The sequence below is a fragment of the Rhincodon typus genome, chromosome 7 (genome assembly GCF_021869965.1).
Source record: "Rhincodon typus isolate 14 chromosome 7, sRhiTyp1.1, whole genome shotgun sequence".
Classification (NCBI taxonomy): domain Eukaryota; kingdom Metazoa; phylum Chordata; class Chondrichthyes; order Orectolobiformes; family Rhincodontidae; genus Rhincodon; species Rhincodon typus.
Window position 1 is genome coordinate 66993492 of NC_063338.1, and position 27684 is coordinate 67021175.

Below are 27684 nucleotides of genomic sequence, written 5' to 3' on the forward strand. Positions count from 1 at the left end.
TTTTGAAACTTGTGAAATCCACATTGATACCATTGGGCTGCAGGGTTCCCAAGTGGAATATGAGTTGCTGTTCCTGCAACCTTCGGGTGGCATCGTTGTGGCACTGCAGGAGGCCCAGGATGGACATGTCGTCTGAGGAATGGGAGGGGGAGTTGAAATGGTTCGCGACTGGGAGGTGCAGTTGTTTGTTGCGAACCGAGCGTAGGTGTTCTGCAAAGCGGTCCCCGAGTCTCCGCTTGGTTTCCCCGATGTAGAGGAAGCCACACCGGGTACAGCGGATGCAGTATACCACATTGGCAGATGTGCAGGTGAACATCTGCTTGATGTGGAACCTTGTTGTCTCGGATTCTCCAGCATCTGCAGTTCCTACTATCTCTGATTCAACTTCCTAAGCAAAGTCTTTTTCACTATTATTATTGACATGAAAGCTTTTAGTACAGAAAACATTAAAATATTTCTCAATGTATTTTTGTAATACATTTCAATTAACGCACTCAAGTAGAACAGATTGTGTGTATCCTTTGGATCTAACAGAAATATCTGCTCTAATCTAATTCTAAACAGACTTCACAGAAGCAACTGAAGATCAATATTTAACATCTACACTGAGAAAAACACATCTTTGTTTTAATCTATTCACTAATTCCCACTTAAGAACACAAAAAGCATGAAACAAGACTATTTCACACAGCCAACACTTTCAATGCGTTCTGCACACTGACATCTTACAAATCAACTAGATAACTTGTTCAGTCTTATCTAGGAAAATTTCTGAAGAAGTTTCTTCTTGACGTCTAAAAATATTTCAGTGAAAATCTATAGTTATACAATATAGTACAACAGCTTTCATTAAATAGCACCTTTCAGGCACACATCAACCATTTGACAAAAGAATTATCAAACAAAATTGAGACTGAGCCACAGAAAGGCAGATGAGAACATTCTGATCAAAGCGTTAGGTTTTATTGAACTCTTCAATGCACCAACTCAGTGCATATACCCTAGTCCACATTATATCTTTCACTCATTTGTTCCTTAACAAAAGAAGTGTTTCTTCCTTTCGGATCCTTTTGGCAAGGATCACTGCTGGGAAAGGGAAAAGGCTATTTTGAGTATTTCTCGGATTGGGGGTCATGGAAAGGAGGGCAGGGATCTTCCTCACCCCACTGACGGCAACACTTTTGATACTAAATGAAACTCAATGCAAGATTGAACACCAACACGATGTTCCAATTTAACATTTTACAGCCTTCTGGACCCAGCACTGAATTAGACAATTTCAGACCTTTTGGATGGATGATTCATGATGATTCTGTGATTTGCATTTACACTTCTTTTGGATCCACATATTGCAGCTTTTCTTGTCCCCTAGACGTCTCATTTGTTTTGAACATGTGCCTTATCTTCAACATTCATTTAATATCTCATCTCCTGCCCTTTCACTGACTTTCCCTTTTGTTCTTTGACCCATCCTCCATTCCATGCCGAATCATTTATTTAAAACCTATTGTAACTCTAACATTTTCCATCAGTAAATCAATCTGATGAGGTTGTTGACTTGCTTGCCGAGCTGACTTGTTTTTGTTCAGATGTTTCATCACCATGCTAGGTAACATCATCAGTGAGGCCTCCGATGAAGCGATGTTGTTCTACTCCGCATGGAATTTATACTGTCCGGTCTGTTATGGTGAGTAGTGTCATTTCTGGTTTTGATCTGTAGGAGTTTGTGTATGGGGTCCAATTCTATATGTTTGTTGATTGAAGTATGGGTGGAGAACCATGCCTCTAGGAATTCCCGTACATGTCTATGGTTGGCTTGGGCTACTATGGTTACCTTGTCCCAGTTAAACTGATGGCCTTCATTGTCTGAATGTAACGATATTAAGGAGATTTCATCGTGCCATTTTGCTGCTGGCTGATGTTCGTGTATTCTGATGGCTAGTTTCCTTCCTGTCTGTCCGATGTAATGTTTGTGGCAGTTGTTTCATGGTATTTTGTAAACCACGTTGGTTCTGCATGTTGTGGGAATGGGGTCTTTATTGCTTGTAAGTGTTTGTTGTAGAGTGGCTGTGGGCTTGTGGGCTACCATGATTCCTAGTGGTCTTAGGAGTCTCGTTGTCAGTTCCAATATGTTCCTGATGTAGGGCAGTGTGGTCAGTGTGTTAGGGCACACTGTGTCCTCCTGTTGTTGTCTGTTATGTTGGCATGTGTGGATGAAGTTGCGGAGATATCCATTTAAAGCGAGGATCTTATATAAGTGTTCTTCTTCTTCCCGGTGTAATTCTGGCGTGTTGCAGTGTGTCCTGGCCCATTTAAATAGTGTCCTAAAGCAGCTTTGTTTGTGGACATTGGAGTGGTTGCTGTGGAAGTTGAGGATTTGATCTGTATGGATTGCTTTTCTGTATACTGAGATTTGGAACTCCTCGTTTGTCAATCATTCTACTCTAACATCCAGAAACGGAAGTTGATTGTTGGTTTCTTCTTCCCTTGTGAATTTAATCCCTATGAATATGCTATTGATGAGGTGGTGGGTCTCTTCTAATTTGTTACGTTTAATAATGACAAATGTGTTGTCCACATACTGGATCCACAGTTTAGGTTGAATGTGGGGGAGGGTTCTGTGTTCTAGTCTTTGCATGACTGCTTCTGCGATGAGTCCTGAGATGGGTGACCCCATCGGTGTACCATTGATCTGTTTGTATATTTGACCATTAAAGACGAAGTGTGTGGTGAGGCAGAGGTCTAGTAATTTAAGTATGTTGTCTGTGATTGCTGGTCTGTGTTGCTGTTTCCTCTCGTAATGTGGCCACTGTTTCTTTGTCTAATGGGATGTCAATTGATGTGAATAAAGCTGTTCGGTAAGAGAGGTAAAGAGGCAAGGGAGTTTAGGGGAAAAAAACCAGAAACTAAGATCCAGACAGTTGAAGGAAGGATGTGTGCAGGAATCTTAGAAGGTTGTAAGGCTGAAGGAAATAGGGAGGTGTGAGGTCATGGACAGATTTAAAAACAAGCATGAGAATTTTAAAATGGAAGCATTGCTTACACAGGTCCAATATAGAGCACAGGAGTGACAAATGACTGGAACTTCGTTTGAGTAAAGACATAGCAGCAGAATTTTGAATTACTTCAAGTTTACTGAAGGTGGAACATGGGAGAACTGTCAGGAATGTGTTGGAATCATTCAGTCAAGAGGTAACAAAAGCACAGATGAGGGTTTCAAAAACAGATGAGCTGAGACAGTGTCTGAATTTGGTGATTTTATTAAGCTGGAAATTGGCAGTACTAGTAATGACACAGATACTTGGCCAGATCCTCATGTCTGGATCAAATATGACACTAAGGTGGCAGTCTGGTTCAGCCTCAGACAGATGCTGGGACACGAGATGGAGTCAATGACTAAGGAATGGAGCCTGCAGCAGGGACTGGGGACAATGGCCTTTTCTTCTTAACAGTTATTTGGAAGAAGTTTCTGCTCATCCAGTGTTGGACATTGGATCAGCAGTCAGGCACATCAGAGACAGTAAATGATCTAGAGAGGCTATGGTGAGATAGAACTGGTTCTGATAATCTGTGCTGTGCTTTCAGTTTATTGCTAAGGGGAGACACATAAATTGCTTATGTTCAGTGTATATACACTGAGTCATGATGGAGGGAATTGAGGGGTGAATAGGGAGTTATTTTTTGTTTCTTGATAGTGCCAACTTTGTACCCAAGTCTTTGTATACAATCTAGCTTAAATAGTCTGCTTATGATAATTTCTTTCCTTAGCATTTGGTGGCTTTTATCATACCCTGTATTAATTTGGAGCTCATGTAAACATCATAAACAATCAACATTTTTTGTGACTTTCTATGTTGATCCAATTGAGGGAAGGCAAATTAACAAAAATGCAACATCATTGCATACTTGGCACCTATTATGAGGATCTAGAAATGGAAGACCAGAACAGCACTTACACAGCAATAACCTACTCACTGATGCACAGGGTCACTTGACTCCTGACTTCATTACAACCTTGCTCCAAAGACGGACAAAACAGCTGAACATCAAACGTAGGGTGAGAGTGAGTGCTCATGTCATCAAAGTGGCATGAACAGTCATTGGCATCAAGGAAACCTTGAAACACTGGAGTTAATGAAAACTGAGGAGCAGGGGGGGCGGTGACATGAAACATTCCCCAGGTTGGAGTCATACACTGCACAAAGGAAGATGCTTGTGGTTAATGGAGGCAAATCATCTCAGCCCCGGACTTGACTGCAGGAATTTCTCAGGCTAGTCTTCTTGGCCCAAACATTTTCATCTGCTTCTTAATGATCTTCATTCCACTGTAAAGTCAGAAGTAGGGATGTTCATTGATGGCTACACAGTATTCTGTACCAATCTCAGCTCCTCAGATAGATACAGAAACAATACAGACTCAGATAATAAAGCAGTCTGTGTCAATATGCTGCAAAGCCTGGACTGCATTCAAGGTTGAGCAAGTAACATTCATGCCACACATATGCCAGGCAATGATCATCTCAAACAAGAGTGAATCTAACTTTCTCATCTTAATGTTTAATGGCTCTGCCATCACTGAATTCCCCACTATCAACAGGCTCAGGGTTACTATTGACTACAGATTTAAGCAGACCGGCCATATAAATATTGTCACTCCAAAAACAGCTCAGAGTTAGGGAATTCTTGCAGCAAATAACTCAAGTCCCAATTTGAAAATCAGCTACAAAGCACAAGGAGGAACATGATGTAATACTCTCCATTTTCCAAAGTGAGTGCAGCTCCAACAACACTCAAGAAGCTCGACACCAGCAAGGATAAAGCAGCCTGCTTGATTGACACCCCACTCATCGTCTTAAACATTTACTCCATCCTATTAGGTCACAATTGCAGCAATGTACCTTCTATAGATATGCAGTAGCAACCTTCAGCAGCACTCTCCAAACTCACATTCCCTACCTCAGAGAAGACAAGGTAGCAGATGCATGGAAACCTTTGGTAGCACCCTCACCAAATCATAATACTGGGTTTGAACACAAAAATCAAAGCTGACAGTAATGCAGTACTCAAGGAATGCTGCACTGGCAGAGGTGCCTTAATTCATATAAGCTGTTAGAAAAAAATTGCACCTGCCTGTTTGAGTGAATGTAAAAGATCCATGGCACTATTTTAAAGAAGAGCGAGTGAATTAACCCCAGTGTACTCACCAATATTTATTCCTTATTCAATATCACAAAAATAGGCTCTCTGTTGGTTATCACATTTATTATGGACCAGACCAGACACCCTCAAAACATTTCGAGAAGGTAGCCCAGACCCTAGTTTTTTCTTACTTTAAAGGCAAATGTAAAGTGCTGCTGGGGGTGGGGGTTGGGGGTGTGGTGTGGGGGTGGCGTGGTGTGGGGAGGGCAGCGAGTCCAGAGAGACAGTGAGAAAAGGGATCAGTCTGAGATTGGTGCAGTTGGGAAAAGGAACAGGTCAATTAGTCAAAGCAGGCAGGAGCAAAGCAGAGAACAAAGGTAGGACTGATAAATTAAACTGCATTAATTTAAATACAAGAGGCCTGACAGGTAAGGCAGGTGAGCTCAGGGCATGGTTGTGAACATGGGACTGGGATATCATAGCTATTACAGAGGCATGGCTCAGGGATGGACAGGACCAGCAGCTTAATGTTCTAGGGTATAGATGCTATGGGAAGGATAGAAAAGGGGGCAAGAGAGGCGGGGGAGTGGTGTTTTTGATTAGACATAACATTATGGCTGTACTTAGGGAGGATATTCCAGGGACTACCTCCAGCAAAGTTATTTGGGTGGAACTCAGAAATAAGAAAGGGATGATCGCCTTATTGAGATTGTACCATCAACTGCACAAAAGGTAAGCAGGAAATTGAGAAGCAAATTTGTAAGGAGATCTCAGTAATCTGTAAAAATAATAGGGTGGTAATGGTAGGGGATGTTAACTTTCCAAACATAAACTGGGACTGCCATAGTGTACAGGGCTTGGATGGAGACGAATTTGTTAAGTATGTACAAGAAAATGTTCTGATTCAGTTTGTGGATATGCCGACGAGAAAAGGTGCAAAACTTGACCTGCTCTTGGGAAGTAAGGCAGAACAAGTAACTGATGTGTCAGTGGGTGAGAACTATGGGGCCCGTGATCATAATTCTATTAGTTTTAAAATAGTTATGGAAAAGTATAGACCAGATCGAAAACTCAAGAGTTCCAAATTGAAGCAAGGCCAACTTTGACAGTATTCAGCCAAGAATTTTCAAAAGTTGATTGAGGGTGGATATTCACAGGTAAAGGGACAGCTGGAAAGTGGGAAGCCTTCAAAAATTAAGTAAGTACAGTCCAGAGACTGTATGTTCCTGTTAGGGTGAAGGGCAAGGCTGGAAGATGTAGGGAATGTTAGATGACTACAGAAATTGAGGTTCTGGTCAAGAAAAAGAAGGATGCATATGTCAGGTATAGACAGCAGGGATCGACTGAATCGCTAGAGGGGTATAATGGTACTAGGAGTATACTTAAGATGGAAATCAGGAGGGCAAATGGGGGACGTGAGATGCCTTTGACAAATAGGGTTAAGGAGAATCCGAAGGATTTCTATAAACACATTGAAGACAGAAGAGTAACTAGAGAGAGAATAGGGCTACTTAAAGATCAGCAAGGCCATCTACGCGTGGAACCGCAGGAGATGGGGAAGATACAAAATGAATATTTTGCATCAGTATTTACTGTGGAGAAGGATATGGAAACTAGAGAACTTGGGGAAATAAATAGTGATATATTGGTAAGTGTTCATATAGAGGAGGTGGTGTTGGACATCTTTAAAATGCATAAAGGTGGATAAATCCCTGGGACCAGATCAGGTGTACCCTAGAACTCTGTGGGAAGCGAGGGAAGTGATTGCTGGGCACCTTGCTGAGATATTTGTATCATCGATAGCCACAGGTGAGATACTGGAGGTTGGCTAATGTGGTGCCACTATTTTAGAAAGGTGCTAAGGAAAAGCCAGGGATCTATATGCTGGTGAGCCTGACATCAGTGGTGGCCAAGTTGTTGAAGGGGATTCTGAGGAACAGGATTAACATGTATTTAGAAAGGTAAGGACTTATTATGGACAGTCAATATGGCTTTGTGCATGGGAAATCATGACTCACTAACTTGATTGAGTTTTTTGAAGAAGTGACAAAGAGGATTATGAAAGCAGAGCAGTGGATGTTGTTTATATGGACTTCAGTAAGGTGTTCGACAAGATTCTGCATCGTAGTCTGGTTAACAAGGTTAGATTACACGGAATACAGGGAGAACTAGCCGCTTGGATACAAAATTGGCTAGAAGGTAGGAAGCAGTTATTGGTGGTGGAAGGTTGCTTTTCAGACAGGAGGCTTATGATCAGCAGTGTGCCGGAGGGATCGGTGCTGGGTTCACTGCTTTTTGTTATTTATATAATTGACTTGGATGTAAATATAGGAGGTATGGTTAGTAAATTTGCAGATGACACCAAAACTGATGGTGTAGTGGACAGCAAAGAACGTTACCTCAGAGTACAATGGGACCTTGTTCAGATGGGCTGATGGCCAAAGAGTGGCAGATGGAGTTTAATTTAGATAAATGTGAGGTGCTACATTTTGGAAAGGCAAATGAGGGCAGGACTTACACACTTAATGGTAAGATCCTGGGGAGAGTTGCTGAACAAAGAGACCTTGGAGTGCAGGTTCATAGTTCCTTGAAAGTGGAGTCACAGGTAGACAGGATAGTGAAGAAGACATTTGGTACGCTTGCCTTTATTGGTCAGTGCTTTGAGTATGGGAGTTGGGAGGTTATATTGCAGCTACGCAGACATTGGTTAGGCCACTTATGGAATACTGCATTCAATTCTAGTCTCCTTGCTATAGGAAGGATGTTGCCAGGGTTGGAAGGTTTGAGCTATAGGGAGAGGCTGACTAGGCTGGGGCTATTTTCCCTGGAGTGTTGGAGGCTGAGGGGTGAGCTTCTAGAGGTTTATAAAATCATGAGGGGCAAGGATATGGTGAATAGTCATAGTCTTTTCCCCAGGATAGGGGAGTCCAAAACTAGAGGGCATAGGTTTAAGGTGAGGGGGAAAGATTGAAAAGGGACTTAAGGGGCAACATTTCACGCAAAGGATGGTGCGTGTATGGAATGAACTGCCAAAGGAAATGGTGGAGGCTACAACATTAGGGCATTCCATTACACACTAACAGAATTTCCTATCGTGAGCTACACATCTTCTCACAAGCTCCCCTTGCAGAAATGATTTGGTTTTTGATAAATACATATCTAATGTGTTTTATGTCACCATGGTGACTAGGATAAAGGAACATCATTTTAAGATCAGGCTGCCTACAACTCAGTGAATTGCAGTCAGGCAGGAGTTCTGTGCGGTCAGTCAAGAGAAAAGAGTTCTTAGTCCTAGCTGGACTAGGGTAGAAATGATTTATAGCTGAAGGCATATATCCTGCAAGTGTCTAAACATCCTGGTCTGGTATGGCCAGATAGAAGATGTGTCACTGAAACAGGCTTTGCCTGAGGTAGGTTTAAGATTGTCTTTAAAAACTGTGGAAAGAACACAGAGGATCAGTCAAAGTTACTACTTTGCAAATTAGCAACATAGGATCCATCTGGATGTTGGGAGCAACTGTGAACTGGTTGCCAAGGCGGCCTAATTCTGTGGAAGTCAAACACAGGTGGTCCCTGATTTACAAACATCTGACTTACAAATGCTTGTACATATAAATGCAATCCATAAAGGGGTGTAATTATAAAGACCCAACAGATGAACATTTCCTGAACTTACAAACGGCTGCTTTACATTGCCCTGTATTGTGTTCCAACTTGGCGACAAATCAAATTACAGACTTCAGGTCGGAACCCACCTGCATCCTGGAGATTACCTGCACATGATTAGTATAAAGGTGGGATGTTCCTTTCTGTAGTTTAAAGCAGAATTTGCCTTAAAAGATGACAGAAGAATAAAAGAAAATAGATTTTAGTCAATTGTGCCTTTTTGATATTTGTTACAGGAAAGGTTTTGAGGCATGAAATCTTGTCCTGTCATCCTTTCAGCTAGTAACTGGAATCTTAAATCTGTTTCAGTCTGTACAGAGATTATGACACCAGTTGTCATGGCAATTGGCAACCTAAACCACAAATTACAAACAAAAACTTCACTATAATCTTGAAAATTTTTCTTGAAAAATGCTACTCAACTACTTCGCAACATATCAAGTCAGAAATAATGCATTTCATTATTTCATTATTCTCTCTAGTATACTGCATACATTGGGCATGCAAAAATTATCCACTAAAGAGGCAAATTTTTATAACTGCGCCTTTCACTTAGATGGAAAACAACTTTTGTAGAAATTATTTTACCTTTAAAATCACAAACATACTCAGAAATCTAAAAGTGAACGCTTTCCATTTAATAAAACCATCTGTTTGCATTTAATAGTTGGTTATAATTCTGCAACCTTTAGAAGGATATATTGGTCTTGGAGGGAGTACAACGGAAGTTTACAAGAATGGTACCTTGGTCATTGCCTGACATTTGTGTGGCACGAATGTTACTTGCCACTTGTCAGCCTAAGACTGGACATTCTCAAGATTATGTTGCATTTTAATATGAATGGCTTCAGTGTCCGAAAAGTTGCGACTGAAGCAATCACCAGCAGTCAATCTTATTTGACCTTTAAGTATTGTTCTCTCTCAGTTAGATTGCTACTGGTACATCCGAGAAGCCCATTTTCATCTTTCAATCCAAAGACTTTGCACAACAACCATTAAATTTCCATAAAGTAGTCGTAAGTGCAAAATGTGTTTCCTTTCCTTTACCTCTATCTAATCTTCAACCTCCTGTCATCACAATGTTTCTTGCCATTTTCTCTTTTGATGTTGCTACTGCAATCAAGCGCATCTGAATTTTTCTCTCTTGTACCTTCTGAAGTTGAAGATATAGTGGTCCTGCCGTTCCTTCTCAAAACCTGTACGCTAACTTAAAACCATTAGATAATGAAAAGTCTCTTGCACCAAACTTTTCTTTCCCAGGAGCTTCAAACAGTGGATCTCCTCAGTACCGTCAGACTCTCTTTTCCCGGTGAGATACAGACTTTAAAACTAAAACTTATTGACAACTTCAATCTTATCAAGAAATGAATTTCAGCAAAAGTGTTAAAAACTTGCCCACAAAATAAATGATGCAAATTTGGAAAAGAAAATTAATTTGTAGTATTCTACCAGAGCATTTATTGCAACATATAAAGATATCATTCTTAAAAACTATTGTTACTTCTGATGATCCAGAAGCAGTATCTGTTGGGTTCTATTGGTTTAGTCAATGAAATTTGCTCCAAGTTGGATAAACCAGTACAAATGATTGAGGTGTTACCAGTTACATACAGTGCAAATCAAGTTTCCATAGCCTTTTGTACAGGTTTGCAAAACATTGCAGAAGAAGCTCACTCTGCTGCAAAACAAAATGTCCAAGGCCCAGTTTGAATTCCTCACCATGGCAGGTTTTTGTACATGTGCCTTCAAGGAATCTCTTAAAATGAAGCTGTTTTACCGAAATGACATGAATAAAGACTTTAAAAAATAAAATTAACAACTATTTTACATTACCATACGCTAGTTATCCATTATTTTTTTGAAGTCATTTTCAGTTTAAAATCAGGTTGCACTAAGATGGTGGACGAGATACATTTAATAGAAAGACTTAGTTTATGATAAATCCATTTGCATATTTATTAATAAAACTGTAGCATGTTACCATTCTTAAAAATACCAAAGAATATTTTCTAATGCCAGGGGAGAAACATTTCTTTTTTACACAGCCTCAGGAGAAAATTTGTGTCTGATTGTGTCAAAAATTGGAACAGAAACTTGAGCCATATCTTACACTTCACAATGTAATTTTAAGCACAGTCTGCACTAGATCATCAATTATACTCAAAGCAGCATTTTTGCTTCCATCCCTCATCTATCAGAAATTTCCAAAGTAACATTAAAGCCAATTGTTATGAAAGAAAATTCTATATTATTCTGCAGCCTTCTGCTAGAAATATCCTGAAGTCTCAAAGGAACACAAAAACTGACTTTCAGAGGTCTTGTCACAATATGCTTTCTGTCTGGCAAGCACCTATCAAGACATTTAAATTACCTCTTGCTTTCCCTAAAGGTGGTAGCAAGTCTGATTCCAACAGAAGATTTCTCCAGGCTAGCCTGTGTAAAAGCATAAATAAATGAAAGCTCAAGAGATATTTAAGCAGACTCGAAATATCCTAAAAAATTTCCAACATTAATTAAATTTTAAAAATACTCAAACTACTTATATGCTTAACTTTCCAATAATACAGAATCAAATGAACAAACTCAATAATTAGATATATTAGAAGTGAAAGTTAATGGGGAAAATAATTTTGCCTTTAATATTTACATAAATATTAAATGTCACAATAATGAAGGGCTAACCATTTCCGGGTAGAATACTAATGTAATATTTTTTATAAAATTGGACTTCTAAAATGTGCCTTTTTATTATTTTCATTCTTTCATAGGATGTGGGTATCAATGGTAGGTTGCCCATCCCTAATTATACTTGAGAAGGGAGTGGTGAGCCACTGTCTTGAACTGTTGCAGTCTATGTAATATAGGTACACAGTGCTGTTAGAAAAGGATTTCCAAGATTATGATCCAGTGTCAGTGAAGGATTATTGGTATAGTTCTAAGAGCATAATTTGATACTATCGCATTTGTCCATTTGGAGATAGGTTTAAAGGGTATATTGGAAGGTTGGCCTGTAAAGTTCCTCAAATTACCTCATCATTGCGCTTGTACCAGTCCTGACCTCTCAGTTTTATGGTGGGCCATGTCAGAGCTAAGCAGACCTACCTGCCCTGGCCCCTACTCAGGCTCTTAAATGGCCAATTTGTGACCATCAAATGGTTGGTTCAATTGTCAAGCAGTTAGGAGGTGAGGTGGTGTTCAGGAGTGAGGGGAAGCTTGGAAAAGGACCATGCTCAGGCCTTGGGCCTTGGGTGAGAAAGAGAAGGCAGATTGATCAACTGCCATCTTTCAAATTTGCAAGACACACACACACACACACACACACACACACACACACACACACACACAGGAGAGCTGCTGACCAATATGATTGACTAGCAGACGTCAACTCAAGTCATGGACGGAATCCAGCAATTAATGCCCACTGAAACATTAAATGGCTGAATGACAACCAGTATCAGTGTCACTACCGAATCTTCGGATGGTGAGAAGAGAAATCCTGGCATCCTAAAACCCTCATTCAAACCAAGATGGTGAGTGGCTGGGGGAGCTTGCAAGTGGTTGTGGTCCCATGTATCTGGTGCCCTTGATCTTCAGCTGAACTGCTGGCAATTGAAATCTGAGTTAAACCTAGCCTTCCAGGCCCAAAATTGATTCTCTCCAAATCATTTATTTTTAAATTCACTCATGGGATGTGTGTGGAGCTGGCTGGGCCAGCATTTGTTGCCCATCCCTAGTTGCTTTGAAAGGATGCAGTCCATTTGGCACAGGTAGGCCCACAATGGCCTTAGGGATGGAATTCCAGGATTTTGACACTTTGGGGTTTGTGACAAACTTCAAAGTCAGGATGGGGAGTGACCTTGAGGTGAAGTGGCAGTAATTTATATGGGCTAGTCCAGTTTCTGGTCTATGATAACCACCAGGATGTTACAATGTGGGATTCAGTAATAGCAATGGTGATTACCATTATCTATTTCTATCAGTAATGGTAATGCCACTAAATATCAAGAAGTGATGGTTAGATTCTCTCTTGTATGAGACCATCATTGCCTGACATTTCAGTTATGCATATGTTACTTTCCACTTTTCAGCTTGGGCCCATATATTGTCCAGGTCTTGCTACATTTGAACACGGACTGTTTCAATATCTGAGGAGTCGTGAATGGTGTTGAACATTGTGTAATCATCGGCGAACATTCCCACTTCTGACCTTAGGATGGAGGGTAGGTTATTGAAGTAGCTGAAGATGATTGGGCCAAGGACACTATCCTGAGGAACTCCTATAGAGGTGTCATACAAACTGCATGACTGCCCTCCAACAACCACAACTGTTTTCATTTATGTCAGGTACAACTCTGGCCATGAGGGTACAGTTTCCATGAGGAGTACTTACATGCATTTTAATGTGCAGAGCAAATTGGCACTGGTTTTGTAAGTCTACAACTGATTGCAAGATAAATCATGAAGAATCCTGAAAACACAACAACTCCATAAACACTTTGATAAACTGGCAGCTGGCAACCAGTGAGTAGCATGATTAGTTGGTCGAGAGGAGATTTGATAGAAATGTTCAAAATCTTAAAGAGTTTGTATTGAAAAGATAGATGGTTCAAGAATCAGAGAACACAGATATAAGATATCTCATTATACGTGTGCACATGATTTTAGACAATTTTATATAATATGTAAAATAATTCCTGTGATAGCTTTTTAAACTGAATAGAATAACCATTGCATATAAATTAGCAATGTATTACCCAGAAGTAAAAATTATTTATCTAGAAAGACTTAGTTTATAAAAAGAAGAAGTTCTCCTGATTGGGATAAATGTTGGCTGATTAGGATAACAGATCAGTCAGATGTCAGAGATATGTTAGGAGATGTCCTATTGATTAAAGATCTGTTACCACTTCATCTGGTGTGCTACAGCAAACACATACGTTTTATCCATTCTGCAAGTTCCTTAAAGCATGACATTTTCCATGGAAACCATTACTGAGCAATACGTCAACAGTTTTATATTTAGACATTGTTGAGATCACACATCAAAATGATTGAAGGACTGAATAATTTGACAGGGAAGCAGAATGTACTTGATTTGTACAAAGGTCATGCTGAGAAAGTTGTATGGTATATACTATTTCTGTCTTTAATCTCACAACCTGCTCAAATCACCTGCAGTTTCTGTAAACAGTACTTAAAAATAGAATTATCAAGTTGTCTCAAACTTAGTACTGAAATTTAAGCAACTTATATACAGTATTAACAGGATAAAAATTTAGATTAGACTGCATTAAAACATATTGGTTGTATATGAACAATATTACAGACGAATTTGCAAATATTGGCACATTTCTATAAGGTTGGACTCACTTTCAGATAGAAACTGAAGAAAACATTTAGTCCTGACACTCAGTAGTGTTGTGTAAAGCTATGGCTCTGAAATGGTCAATGTTGGACACTGCATTTGGCTCCACTCAATCTGATGCTGTTACAAGCTTATGAACGAGTATCATTGTTCTAATAGATCAAAACAATAGCTGAAGAAACAGAAGTTATATCCTACTGAAATGAGATCACATTCTCCAGGTGTAATAACTCCCAAGATTAAAAGTATGCTACAAGTAACTCTACAATGAAAGAGCACAAGAGAGTTGAAAACATACGTTATTCACAAACGATACTTCTCATTTTTGAGCCTTCATGTATGTCTTTACCTCAAATCCTTGCAGTAAAAAGTGGAATACAGCAAAGTCAACAGAGTACCACTATCCCATTAGAGAGAGAGAGAGAGAGAACTGGTGGCGGTTTAACCTGAGGGTTACCATGGCTCAGGCAAAGAGAGAGATTGAGAAGGAGGGCCAGTCATAGCGACCTCAGTCAGCATGGAAATTGAACCCACATTGTTAGAGTCAATCTGCATTGCAAACCAGTCAACTGAGCTAGCCAACCCCCATGACTTTGTAATAGAAGATTGAGTTTGACCAGTTCCAAGGTCAAAAACAAACTGCCAGTAAAGCAACAGCCATGTGAAAATTTAAATAGGCTTTTAAGACTTATAGGAAGGAATCTGTGACTTTTCAGAACTGGTGGAAATGTTTCCCATTTTAATAGCTCTGGCTGAGGGCAAAGCACACAAAAGCTGGGTGTGTATAACTGAGAACACAGTGCCCTAGCACTACAATGACAGTTGCCAGTGCAACCTGAAGTGCAGCAGCATCCTGAAAGTGGATCAGAGATGTGCCATTAGTGTTCTTAGAAACTGGCACACGTGGAATGCCAATGTCCATGGCTGTGGGTTGCATGTGGCTGGTGCCCATGAAGTGTGCTGTAGGATTTTAGGACCCAGTGGCCAACATGAACGTCCTTTGGATCAAGCAGTAGGCTCAAGTCAAAAACCAAAATTGCTGGAGAAACTCAGCAGGCCTGACAGCAGAGAAAATCTAGTTTCATAGCATCCCTACAGTGTGGAAACAGGCCCTTCGGCCAACAAGTCCACACTGGACCTCAGAGCGTCCCATCCAGGCCCATCGGCCAACAAGTCCACACTGGACCTCAGAGCGTCCCATCCAGGCCCATCCCTCCTAATCTACACAGCAATGAACACTATGGGCAATTTAGCCCAGCCAATCCACCTAGCCTGCACGTCTTTAGACTGTGGGAGGAAACTGGAGCACCCAGAGGAAACACACACAGACACAGGGAGAATGTGCAAACTACTACACAGACAGTCGCCCAAGGGTGAAATTGAACCCAGGTCCCTGGTGCTGTAAGGCAACAGTGCTAACCACTGAGCCACCGTGCCACCTGATAAATTTTTCATTGGACTCAAAATGTTAAATCTGCTTTCTCACTCCGCAGATGCTACTGACCTACTGAGTTACTCCAACAATTACTGTTTTTGTTTCAGATTTCCAGCGTACGCAGTTCTTTGCTTTGTTTTAGATGAGCTGAAGTCACTAGTTGCCAACAATGGTACTGTACTGACACCAGACGTCTCTATCAACTGTGTGTGCACAAAATTTCAGAGCCACATTTGTAGATTTCTGAAACCGCGCACGTGGTATGAGAAAAGTGGGTGTGCTGTGGAAATTCTTTGCCTTATTGAAGTGTGTCTTGATGCTGAAAATGTTGAATACCGCTGCTTTATGCCATCAGTGTAACAACTTGATTTTACTGGCCCGACTTGATGTTTTATGTATCAAATTTCTTCACCTTGGCTTTGTGTGCACAATCATTTCTATTAATATGGTATTGTGTTTGTCACAAGTGAGAAAAGTAAAAGTAATTTAAGATAAGACTTGTAATTGCAGGATCACCATGATTGATGAATTTCTTGGACCAGAAGCAGTAACCAAATAATAAAGAAAGGAAGACATGCATTTTCACATCCAATGGACTGAAAGCAATGTTTTCATCCCGCATTAAGTGGAGGAAGTGTTTTATTTTTATTTTACAGTAATAATTAGATGTTAATGTGGGAGACTAATCAGGAAGGCTAATGGAATATTGGCCCTTCCTTTCAGGGGATTGGACTATCACAGTAGGGAAGCCTTATTGCAACTGTACAAGATGCTGATGTACTGAAGTACTGTGAGCAGTTTTATCTAAGCAAAGGTATTATTTCATTGGAGGCTGTTCAGAAAAAGTTCATTGGATAGTAGTGAATTCAGTAGGTTCGGAAGAGGAGACTTGCATACAGAAAATTGGATGACAGCGTCTCAAACATGTAGATATTCACACCCATGTGCTCTCAGGCTGCAAATCCTTCCCACAATAGTAGTGTATAGATATTTTCAACAACTTGTTCAGACACATTGTGATATATCTGGTGCATGTGGGACTTGAACCTAGACCTTCTCCCCAGAGTTTGGGATACAAACACTGCGCCCAAGAACCCTTACTCATGGTTGTGATTTTCAACTGGTATGCCGCAACAAACTGAGAAGTGTTCTCAGGAAGCAGCATTGCTTTATTTGAGCTTTGAAGCCGCACCCATCTTCTCTGGAGCCTTGGTGTTTATTATGGAAGGCAGTACCAAGGACTATGTTGAGTTTGCTCGACTTCTACCTTGTTTGCTGCATTTGGTAAGATGGGAAGCTAAATATTAATCAGGTAAATTTGGTCATCAACCAGGTGTTTAACAAGCTATAATCCCTTTAATTTGCAACTCACTGGCGTCTATCAAGGCATTTGTCATGCCATTTGTCAAAATCATAAAAGATGGTACAAGATGCTTCCAATGTTTAAGTAGTCTTCAATGGACTTCTTGCAAGATTCTGTCACAAGTCACATCATAGCCTATGTTACTCTGACACCTATAAGATTCTGTCATATAGAGATTCAACCACAGGAGCAAACATAATGTTCAGGAATTACTCATGCATTAAGCTAACAAAATGCAGATGGTCTACACAGTTGTTGGACTGTTCCAACTACATTTTGTGTCTCTTTTGGTTAGACCTGTAGAGTATGTCGATCATACAAAACAAAATTAAAACGGCACACAAAATCTTACAGCAAGATGCCAGTTTCTGAAAGAATTGTTCCTCTTCAGGTGGGATTCCACTGCAGCATGAAGAAAATGAGGTTAAATGTGGCAGTAGGTCTTTGTCAGTTAAATTGGAAGCAAGTCTCACTTAGCTATTTTTCCTGTTTATCTCAACCAGAGTACTACCCAATTTCAGACGGGATTGGCCTACCTCCATCCTTCAAAATTCTTTGATAAGTTTCTTAGTTTGAAAATAATAAGATTGATTGTAGCTGCAAATAGTTTGTGATTGATTATAAATGACTTGTTGAACAATCATTTTAGACAAGTCATGACACACCTCCAGAGGAGTAAGACTTTTCACATGCTTTTGCCACAAATTTTGCTATAGCCAACATCACTTGGACCCTTATAAATTCCACACGATATGTTTGCCCCTGAAATCAAGTCTAATGTTCAAGTAGGAACACAACCACAGCGCCAGAACACCAACATGTTATTTAAACCCATACAGAACACCTCTGGGATGGTAGGACTTCTAGACCAGAGAAAGGAACACATGTATTGCACCACAAGTCTTTACGAGTTATTTATACACTGACTTAAATGGTAGTCAATTCATAAAATGTACCACAATGAGTTTATCTAACCAGTCAGTCAATCTCTTTGCATAACTATATTAATATAATAGTGTTAGGTTGTTTCAAAATCCTAAAGAGAAAAATAGAATAAAGGTGCATCATCCAAAAGAAACAAGGATTTTTTTTAAAAAAATCAGCACAACCACCTTACATCAGGTTTAAGTGAAAAGTTATATAGCTTACAAAGATTTCTGAAAATGTAAAGATTACTGCTCGCGATAATTCCTTCCTATAGATTATTGCTTTGCATATTGAATCTGAGACCAACTGATATTTCCAACCCAATTGTACTGCTTTAGGAGATGCTTGTTTTATGTATAACAATGCTGCTCTAGAGAAAACAGTCAGCATTGTCATAATGTGGCAACAGAATTGATTGGCACAGTACATCTATTATTTCATCCTTTCCACGAGAATAAGAAGTCAACAACTGGGCTGCAAATATAACAAACAGAGGCATATATAGTAATGTAATTATTAGATCAATTAATTTCAGGACTAAAAAGACATGCTAGTTGGCTCATGGATGTATATGATGAAGCATTCTCACTTAGCTGCTATTGATTGAATTTCTGATCAAGAACTGAGAACCAACCCTTGCTGTCCCAATTTAGTTTACTTTTATTCAACATTTCTTTTGTCTCTGCACCCTCCCATCTTCATTCTCTTTCTGATTCTATTTTGATTCATGATTTCTTCCCTCCACATTTTTTTTTTTACTTTGTCTCAATTTGCTGTGATTCTGACCTGGCTGCTTTTTGCTTTTTCTCCTTTTGCTTTCTTCAACCACTTCAAAATAATTGCAATAAAATCATAAATTCAGTCAGCCTTCAAAACAGGGCTGATATTTTTCAAGTTCAACAAGTCATTTATAATCATTTTAGACAAGTTATGGTACACCATCAGTGGAGTAAGACTTTTCACATGCTTTTGCCACAAATCTCGCTATAGCCCACATCGCTTGGACCCTTATAAAATTCCACACAATATGTGGAAGTATCACGTGAGCATTGCCAACGATGGACAGACAGAATTAAGCAATCCCACAACCAACAGAAGATGCAGGCTTCACATATATTTCCATGCACACTGATGGGGGAGATGAACACATCAGTGCAAAATACAAGGCTAAAGTATTTGCGTCCATCTGCAGCCAGAATTGCCAATTCAGAGTTGCCAATGATCCAACTCAACCTCTTTGAGGTCCTCAGCATCACAGATGCCAGTCTTCAACCAATTCAATCTACTCCACATGAGATCAAGAAAAGGCTGAAAGCAGTGAATACTGCAAAGGTATGGGCCTTGACAATCCCAACAATCCCCCTCAAAACCCCCCCAAAATATATGGAGAAGATTGCCTAAACCCAACTTTTTCTTATTTTTAAAAGGCAACTGTAAGGCATTGTGTTCCAGATGCAATTTGATTGATCAAACTACCAGGCTGGAAGCAAAACATACTTTATTCTTACACCATAGTTAAAATACAAACAAAAGAAAAAAGAATTGAAATAACTCGATTGGAAAACTTAACAGAATATTTAACTAGATTATTTAAATACTAAACAGTAATTGTTCCAATATAGTAATATCCCATAAACACACCCTTGGCAAAGGCAAATTCAGTAAGATAGATTGTCTCACATGCAGTTCTCCAGTCCAGGAGGAAAGAACATCAAGATAAACCTCAGAGAGAGAGACAAAATTCAAGCATTTTGCTGTAGCAGGGACAGCCGTATAGCAACTCCCAAACCCCAACAGCTACTGACAATTAAACTAAAATCCTGGTTCTGTGGGAGCTTGACCCCATCTCTTCATGCTGTTTCTATTAGAGTCACAGAGTTAAACAGCATGGAAATAGAACCTTCGGTCCAACTCATCTACACCAACCATGTTCCAAAACTAAACTAGTCCCACTTGCTCGCATTTGGCACATATCCCTCTAAACCTTTCCTATTCATGTACTTATCCAAATCTCTTTTAAATGTTGTATCTGTACCTGCATCCACTACTTCCTCTGGCAGTTCATTCCAAACACAAACCATCCTCTGTGTAAAAAGGTTGCCCCTCATGTCCTTTTAAAAAACTCTCTCCTCTCATCTTAAAAATATGCCCCCTAGTTTTGAACTCCCCCAAACTAGGGAAAGGAGCTTTAGCAAAACTAGAGACAGAAGGAAAACTCTCCATTGATTTGAGCCACAATTAGCACAAAGGAAGATGGTTTTGATTGTGGAAGTCAATCATCTTAATCCGATGAAATGCAGGAGCTCTTCAAGATAGTGTCCTAGGCCCAATCATCTTCAGTTGCTTCATCAATGTCCTTCACTCCATCATAAAGTCAGAAGTGAGAAGGTTGCTGGTTATTTCATAATGTTCAGCACCATTCATAACTAGTCAGATGCCTGAATTATCCAGGCCTGGTTTGATAAGTGACTAGTAACATTTACACTGCTCAAGTACCAGGCAATGACTATCTCCAGCGAAATCACCTGTTGATGCTCAGTGATATTACCATAATGCCCCACCATCAATATTTTGAGGGTTACCATGAACCAGAAACTGAACTGAAACAGCTGTATAAGTACTGTGGCTGCAAAAACAGATTATAGATTATGCATCCAGCAGTGAATAACTCACCTCTTGACTCTTTATAGCCTGTGAACCACATAAGACACAGGTCAAGGGAGTGATGGAATATTCTCCAACGACTCCCTCCACCATCGATATTCAGGGCCAGCAGAGTGAATTGTCTATAAGATGCATCAAAGTACTTGATCGTGCTGTCAACTGTCAACACCTTCCAATCCATTACCTTTACCAATTAGGATGACAGGACAGCAAATGCACCGGAACACTACCACAGAGTAGGTCCCCTCCAAGTCACCCACCATTCTGACTTGAAAATATATTGTCATTCCTTCACTGTTACTGAATCTTCCCTGCTAATAGCTTTGTGTGCATACACACAGCCCAAGGACTGCAGCAGTTCAAGAAAGCATCTCACTATCACCTGCTCCAGGGCAGTTAGAGATTGGAAATTAATGCTTGCTTAGCTGTCAACGCCCTCATCCCATGAATGAATAAAAAAGATTTCTTCAATTTTAATGTTAATGCATTGAATGAAAAATAAATATAAAGAAAATCCTTCATGTAAATTCAGATCACCTCCAAATTCTGTGCAAATTATATGATCACCACATTCAACTCTAGATAAATCAAGATTACTGATATTAATTGGATTTGCTGATTTGCTCTGTTACTGTGAACCAAACACCTCCTTTTCTGCAATCTCTGCAGTGGCATTGAGGTAGGTAGAGACCCAAGATGCTCAGTTTAAGACTCTCTAATTCTAAGTGGGTAACTACTATTTGAATCGTAGAATAAACTGTTAATTCCGCTGTAATAGTAATTCACACTTCCAACATGTTATTGTTTATTTCCACTGAGTTATTGCTGACAGATAGGTGTGCTGTTAAAGCTTTTGTCTTGCAGTCATCAGGACAGATACAGAAATGCCACCTTTTAAACAATATATATCACATGAGTAGAGTGCTAATTGATTGGCAAATTGACTGAGATTGGTCAAGGCATTGACATGAAGAAAACGCCAGGGAACTATTGTCTCCTGTGTTTTAATTTAAATTGTCTTTTTGTATTAAATTAAACTTGTCAACCATCAATTCATTTTTCTTAAGAATTATACAATGTTAATCCTTTTGAAGTTTGACAGCCTGTCTATTTTGCAGAAATACTCAAGCTCTGTACAACCCAGCAACTATTTCCATTCAATCAAATGTCCTCCTCTGTATTTAAAGGTAATTGGGAGTATTTGCAATATTTCATACCATGGTGGATAATTTCATTTTGATCTGCTTCTGTGTCTGGGAATTTGAATAACTGATCTCCCAGCATTTGGTCCCATTGAGGCAGACAGCAGGAAACCTGCACTGCTGACTGTTTGCATGCTGAAAAGGGAATTAGCAGTGTGTATCGCGAGTGCATGTTTCAGTGAAGGCAGCCTACCCTTTTTAGTGGGTAGCTGGTCTCATTGAACAAAAGTTGCTGCAAATTGCCTGTGGAAGATTTAGAGAAGCAAAAACACAATTGACAAAGCAACAGGCGAGAGAGAAGGTTCCCAGGTTTTCTGGTGTAGAGCTCAAAGTGTTAGCACAGAAAGTGTACAGGAATCAGCAGCCGTGTGGCCAGATAGACCTTGTCACCTAGTAGTTGCCATTTGATTTGACAAGATGGTTTGAATACAGAAGGCACAATGAACTCCTAGAGAATGATCATTGTTACAGCTATCAAGATGTTGGGCATTAAACTGCATGGTTTACTATATATGACCACAAACCTGCTAGAGGTTGATCAAGTGGATTTGCTTTTGTTTGGAATATTTTTAAGAGTTCATAGAATCCCTACAATGTGGAAGCAGGCCATTTGGCCCATTAAGCTCACAATGACCTCTGAAGAGCACCCCACCCTGATCTACCTCCCTACCCTATCCCTGTAACCTTGCACTTCCCATGGCTAACCCATCTAACACGCATATCTTTGGACTTGGGAGGAAACCAGAGCAAACCTAAGCAAACATGGGCAAATGCGCAAACTCCACAGACAGTCACCCAAGGGTGGAATTGAACCCAGGTCCCTGGTACAGTGTGGCAGCAGTGCTAACCACTGAGCCAACATGCCACCCTGGTGAAGCTGATGTGCAGTCCCTGCTAACTACATGCACAAAGTTCAGTTAATGGCGCCCCACCATGAGAATCTGCAATCCTCATGAAGTTGTGGTTACACCACCTGCCTCTCTTTGGCAAGCAAGAATATAATGTAGTCAGCTCTTATTCAATGGATAACTTGAATGACTTCTCTTATGAACAGTAGACAGCAAGTGGCAAGACAAAGGCTGGACAGTTGTGAGGAAGGGTCACCAGACCCAAAACGTTAACTCTGATTTCTCTCCACAGATGCTGCCAGACCTGCTGAGCTTTTCCAGCAATCTCTATTTTTGTTTCTGATTTACAGCTTCCGTAGTTCTTTCGTTTTGTTTTTAAGAACAAGTTAGCCTGGTTTATTTAGTCAACAAAAAATGGCTTATTACCAAATGCAAATAGCTTGGATCATGTGTATAGATAGACCATTTTTAAAAAAATGAATACAGACACACAAACAATTCGAGGAAAATCAAACAGATGAAAACTCAGCAGTGTTAACTTTAAAATAGTCTGGCCTAGTAATAGTTAAACTCATGAATAAAAGATAAGTCATGGGTTGTCACAAATGGTGTTCCGATTCCGAAGTTATTTTGTACACACAAGGTGCTAGCACTGAGACGTCTTCCTGGAACAGTAGTAGCTAGCTGGATTTCCTTTGTCATCCCCAGCTGGCACCCTGGCATCCTACCCACCTTGCAAGCTAATTATTTGGCATATTACCCCTCCTTCCCATCTGGCACCCTACCCTCCCAGCATCCGAACATCACATTTACCTTATCCATTTGCCCTTTGGCTACAGCTGTCAGGATATTTATGTTTCAGAATGCAGCAGCTGACTGCTGTGAAAAGAGAACATGATTTTCCTTCGTCTGACAGTTCTATGCCTAGCAAGAATTGTCAGAATGGAGGAAAGCCTCTGTGCTTCTGAGGAAGCTCTGAGCAGAATCTCCTGAGCAGAAATGGCGAATTTCTTTCTTTCACAAAAAAAGGCAAAGGTGGCAATCTTATGCACTGGAAAATCTGGTGCAATATTTAGTTCATATCTTGCATTACATTATTCAGTCATGGGAAGTCCAGTTTTCCTAGGTAGCAGAAAGATACTACACAGCCTGTTTAGTAATTTTTTCACATCTATAATTCAGATTCACAATCATCCAATAGCTGTTGGAATTTATTAGCCATGTCTATTTTTCAGAATGGTAGAACCACTGACCAGTTCTAGTTAGCAAAAAGGTCAATTTTCATTCCGAGTTTTTCTTATAATGATAACAGAAAAGGCTTTTTCCAGTTCTGAGGAAGGGTTACCGGACCCGAAACGTGAACTCTGTTTTTTCCTTCACAGATGCTGCCAGACCTGATGAGCTGTTCCAGCAACTTTGTTTTTGTTCCTGATTTACAGCATCTACAGTTCTTTCAGTTTTTATTTAAGATGTTTTCCTAGTTCAGTTTGAACTTCTAGATTTTATTAGATACACCAAACTTGAGGTAAATATTAAAGGAAATCAAATTCCCTGTTCATAACTGCTTAAGGAAGACAATTGTCCAACAATATCAAGAATTGTAAAATCTGAAATTGAAAGATATGAGTTAACCTTGAGAATTCTATCTTCATTTTTCCTGTCTAAATATGCATTGACTGTTTGGAAGTCTGTACAACATTAATGAAAATGGAGTCATGAAAAGAATTTTGGCTTTAAGCTGATCAAATATTAATCTCCTTGATATTGCAGCAGTAATAAATTGAAGCTGCGAGAAAGAGGATGTATATAAAATATGTAAGAAACAGAAAATAAATTCTCATGAAGTCAGTTCATTTATTTCAGCGAGTTACCAACTCAGTCAATACGAAGTATTTGACTTTATTAAATAAAGATAATTCTGCAAGAATGTAGAGTAAGCAGATTAGTTTTCATGGTCGTAAAATAGAAATTATCGATCTGCTGAACTGTAGAGACATATGCTTCAAATGTGCCAAGGTTGCATTGGAACCAGAACAAATAAGAATTAAAAGAGGTCATTTTCAACACCCATCACCTTGTGCAATGATTCACCCACTAACTGAACAAACTGCTAGATCTTCATACACCTGAAGTCACAAAAAAAATGAGAGAAGCCAGCTACAACCCAGAAGACGAAGTTGAAAATTACTCTTGTGGGAACCGAAGCAATGAAAAGGTGCCTGTTTGGTGCATTAGGTTTGAAGCAGTACTGAAATAAAACTAGAATTGTTTCAGTAAAACCAGAATTGAATAGATTATTATAAAGGTTTCATTTTAAAAATTCAGTTGGAAAACTCAGAGTCATACAGCACAGACACAGTCTCTTTGGTCCAACTCCACTGCACTGACCAGACGTCCCAATCTGACCTGTACCATTTGCCAGCATTTGGCCCATATCCCTCTAAACCCTTCCTATTCATATACCCATCCAGCTGCCTTTTAAATGTTGTAATTGTACTCCCCTCCACCACTATTTCTGGTAGCTCGTTCCATACACGTGTCACCCTCTGCATGAAAAAGTTACCCTTCAGGTCCTTTTTTAAATCTTTCCCCTCTCACCTTAAACTTATGCTCTCTAGTTTTGGACTCCCCTACCATAGAAAAAAGACCATAGCTATTTATCCTATCCATGCCCCTCATGATTTTATAAACTTCTACAAAATAAGGTCTCCCCTCAGCCTGTGCCATTCCAGAGAAAACAGCCCCAGCCTATTCAGCCTCTCCCTATAGCTCAAGCCCTCCAACCCTGGCAACATTCTCATAAATCTTTTCTGAACCCTTTCAAGATTCATAAAATCCTTTCTATAGCAAGGAGACCAGAATTGAATGCAGTATTCCAGAAGTGGCCTATCCAATGTCCTGTAGCCACAAGCCAAACACCACCTTCATTACCCTGTCTACCTGCGACTCCACTTTCAAGGAACTATGAACATGCACTCGAAGTTCTTATTCATATAGCCATTCATGAGAAGAGTTTAGAGGGATATGGGCCAAATGCTAGCAAATGGGACTAGATTAATTCAAGATATCTGGTCGGCATGGACGAGTTGGACCGAAAGGTCTATTTCCATGCTGTACATCTCTACGACTCTATGGCTACGTCTCTATCAGAAACCCTCTACATGTCAACAATGAAATAGCCAGAAAAGCGTTTTCACACCCTGCACATTTTTATCAAAAGATTGAAGGGGCTGAACTTTTAAGTGCCTTGAATAGCATAACATAGCATAGAATAGAATAGAATAGCCTTTACTTTCATGTATACTCAATGAGTACAGTGAAAAGTTTATATGTCACCAATTACAACACCGATGCGGATACAAAAGTACCTTGGCACAGCCTTTGTTACAAGATGTACAGAAAAGAGTTCAATACAGCAGACCGCGCTGGTACTTAGCTTCCAGTCAGCACCACGCCATGGCTCCACATCGCGCCAGTGACACACTATGCCAGGAGGCTGCTGCGGGAGGCCAGGAGGTTGCCCTGCCATGTCAGTAGGCCCCTCTGGGAGGATGCTGCTGCAGAAGACAACTCCATTCGACGGGCACACTGACATTTTTGGCAGCTCCCTCTGACAGGCTCTCTTGGCATGTGCTTTTGACAATTCTGACAGTTTTATTGCCAGGTTCAATGAGTTTGGCCAGCAATGAGCTTATTCACTTTTATGCACATTTTGCCTCTTTTAAGAATTCAAAAGGCCACCTGACCTCCACCAAGAGGCACGTGACCTAGCCTAAGGAACACCTGACTCACTCCAAAGGTATCCTGTGATCAGATCCAAAAGGGTTCCCAAGACTTCCAAATGAATCCACAGAGTTCACAAGCTCTTACCAGGTCTAATCAGCAAACCTAGTGTTTTACACTCCAAGGCTCCCAAGAAGTCACTTCAGTTTAAATAGCTGATGACTTAAATGGCCAATGACCTCAATAAAATGCACCTGCAGGAAATCCCTCTCTCATGGCTTTGCAGGTCAACCCACAGCAGGAGGACTGCAGTGGTGCAAAAAGACAGTTCACCACCATCTTCTCAAGGGCAACCAAGGATGGGCAATAAATGCTGATCAGCCAGTGACACCCACATCCCATGAATGGATTTTTAAAAATTCATTTCCACCCCTGTGAAAATATTCCTTGCCCATATTCAGGGGATAAATTTAAGATTTTTGGGCAAGCCTACTATTTTTTGGCATGGTGAAGAGCTCTTCTGTTGTTGCAAAAGTATGGGCCCTTGTTCCCGGAACTTAAGAGTTTTCAGTGTAGCTTTCCTTCTCAATGTTTTTGCTGCTCCATATGTACCTAAGCTAATTGGCCCTGGGTTATTTTGTTTGCCTAACGTTCATGTGTAACTCCAGCAATTGACAGTCATATATCAAAATCTCACTAATCCCTCAGCTTCATTGATGTTCAGTCTCCAACCTCTCTGGAGCATGCTTTAGAGTTACATTTCTCAACGTTATGCTTTCAAACTACTTAGTACCAGGTCTCAATTAATCTTTCACACAATGTAGATGTCCTATAATTTAGAAATTTGGACATTTTAAATATAGAGTCACAGAGATATACTCGTCCATGCCAACCACATATCCTATATAAATCTAGTCCCATTTGCCAGCATTTAGTCCATATCCCTTTAAACCCATCCTATTCACATACCCATCCAGATGCCTTTAAAATGTTGTAATCGTACCAACCTCCACCACTTCCTCTGGCAGCTCATTCCTTACATGCACCATCCTCTGCATGAAAAAGTTGTCGCTCAGATCCCTTTTAAATCTTTCCCCTCTCACCTTAAACCCGTGCCCTCTACTTTTGGACTCTCAAACCCTGGAAAAAAGACCTTGCCTATTTACCTCATCCATGCCCCACATGATTTTATAAACTTGTATAAGGTCACCCCTTAGCCTCCAACTCTCCAGGGAAAATAGCCCCAGCCTATTTAGCCTCTCTAAATAGCTCAAACTCTCTAACCCTGGCAATATCCTAGTAAATCTTTTATGAACCCTTTCTAGTTTCACAGCATCCTTCCTATAGGAGGG

The 27684-nt window shown here is 40.1% G+C and overlaps 1 protein-coding gene across 1 annotated transcript in view; it reads right to left on the reverse strand.

The window, feature by feature from the left end:
* Positions 1-26204, reverse strand: part of tmem163a (transmembrane protein 163a) — a 98689-nt gene extending 72485 nt beyond the window's left edge. The window contains exon 1 of the mRNA XM_048599238.1: positions 25978-26204. Within this exon, the coding sequence (XP_048455195.1) occupies positions 25978-26204 (227 nt within the window). The remainder of the gene's footprint in view (positions 1-25977) is intronic.
* Positions 26205-27684: the final 1480 nt, after the last annotated feature.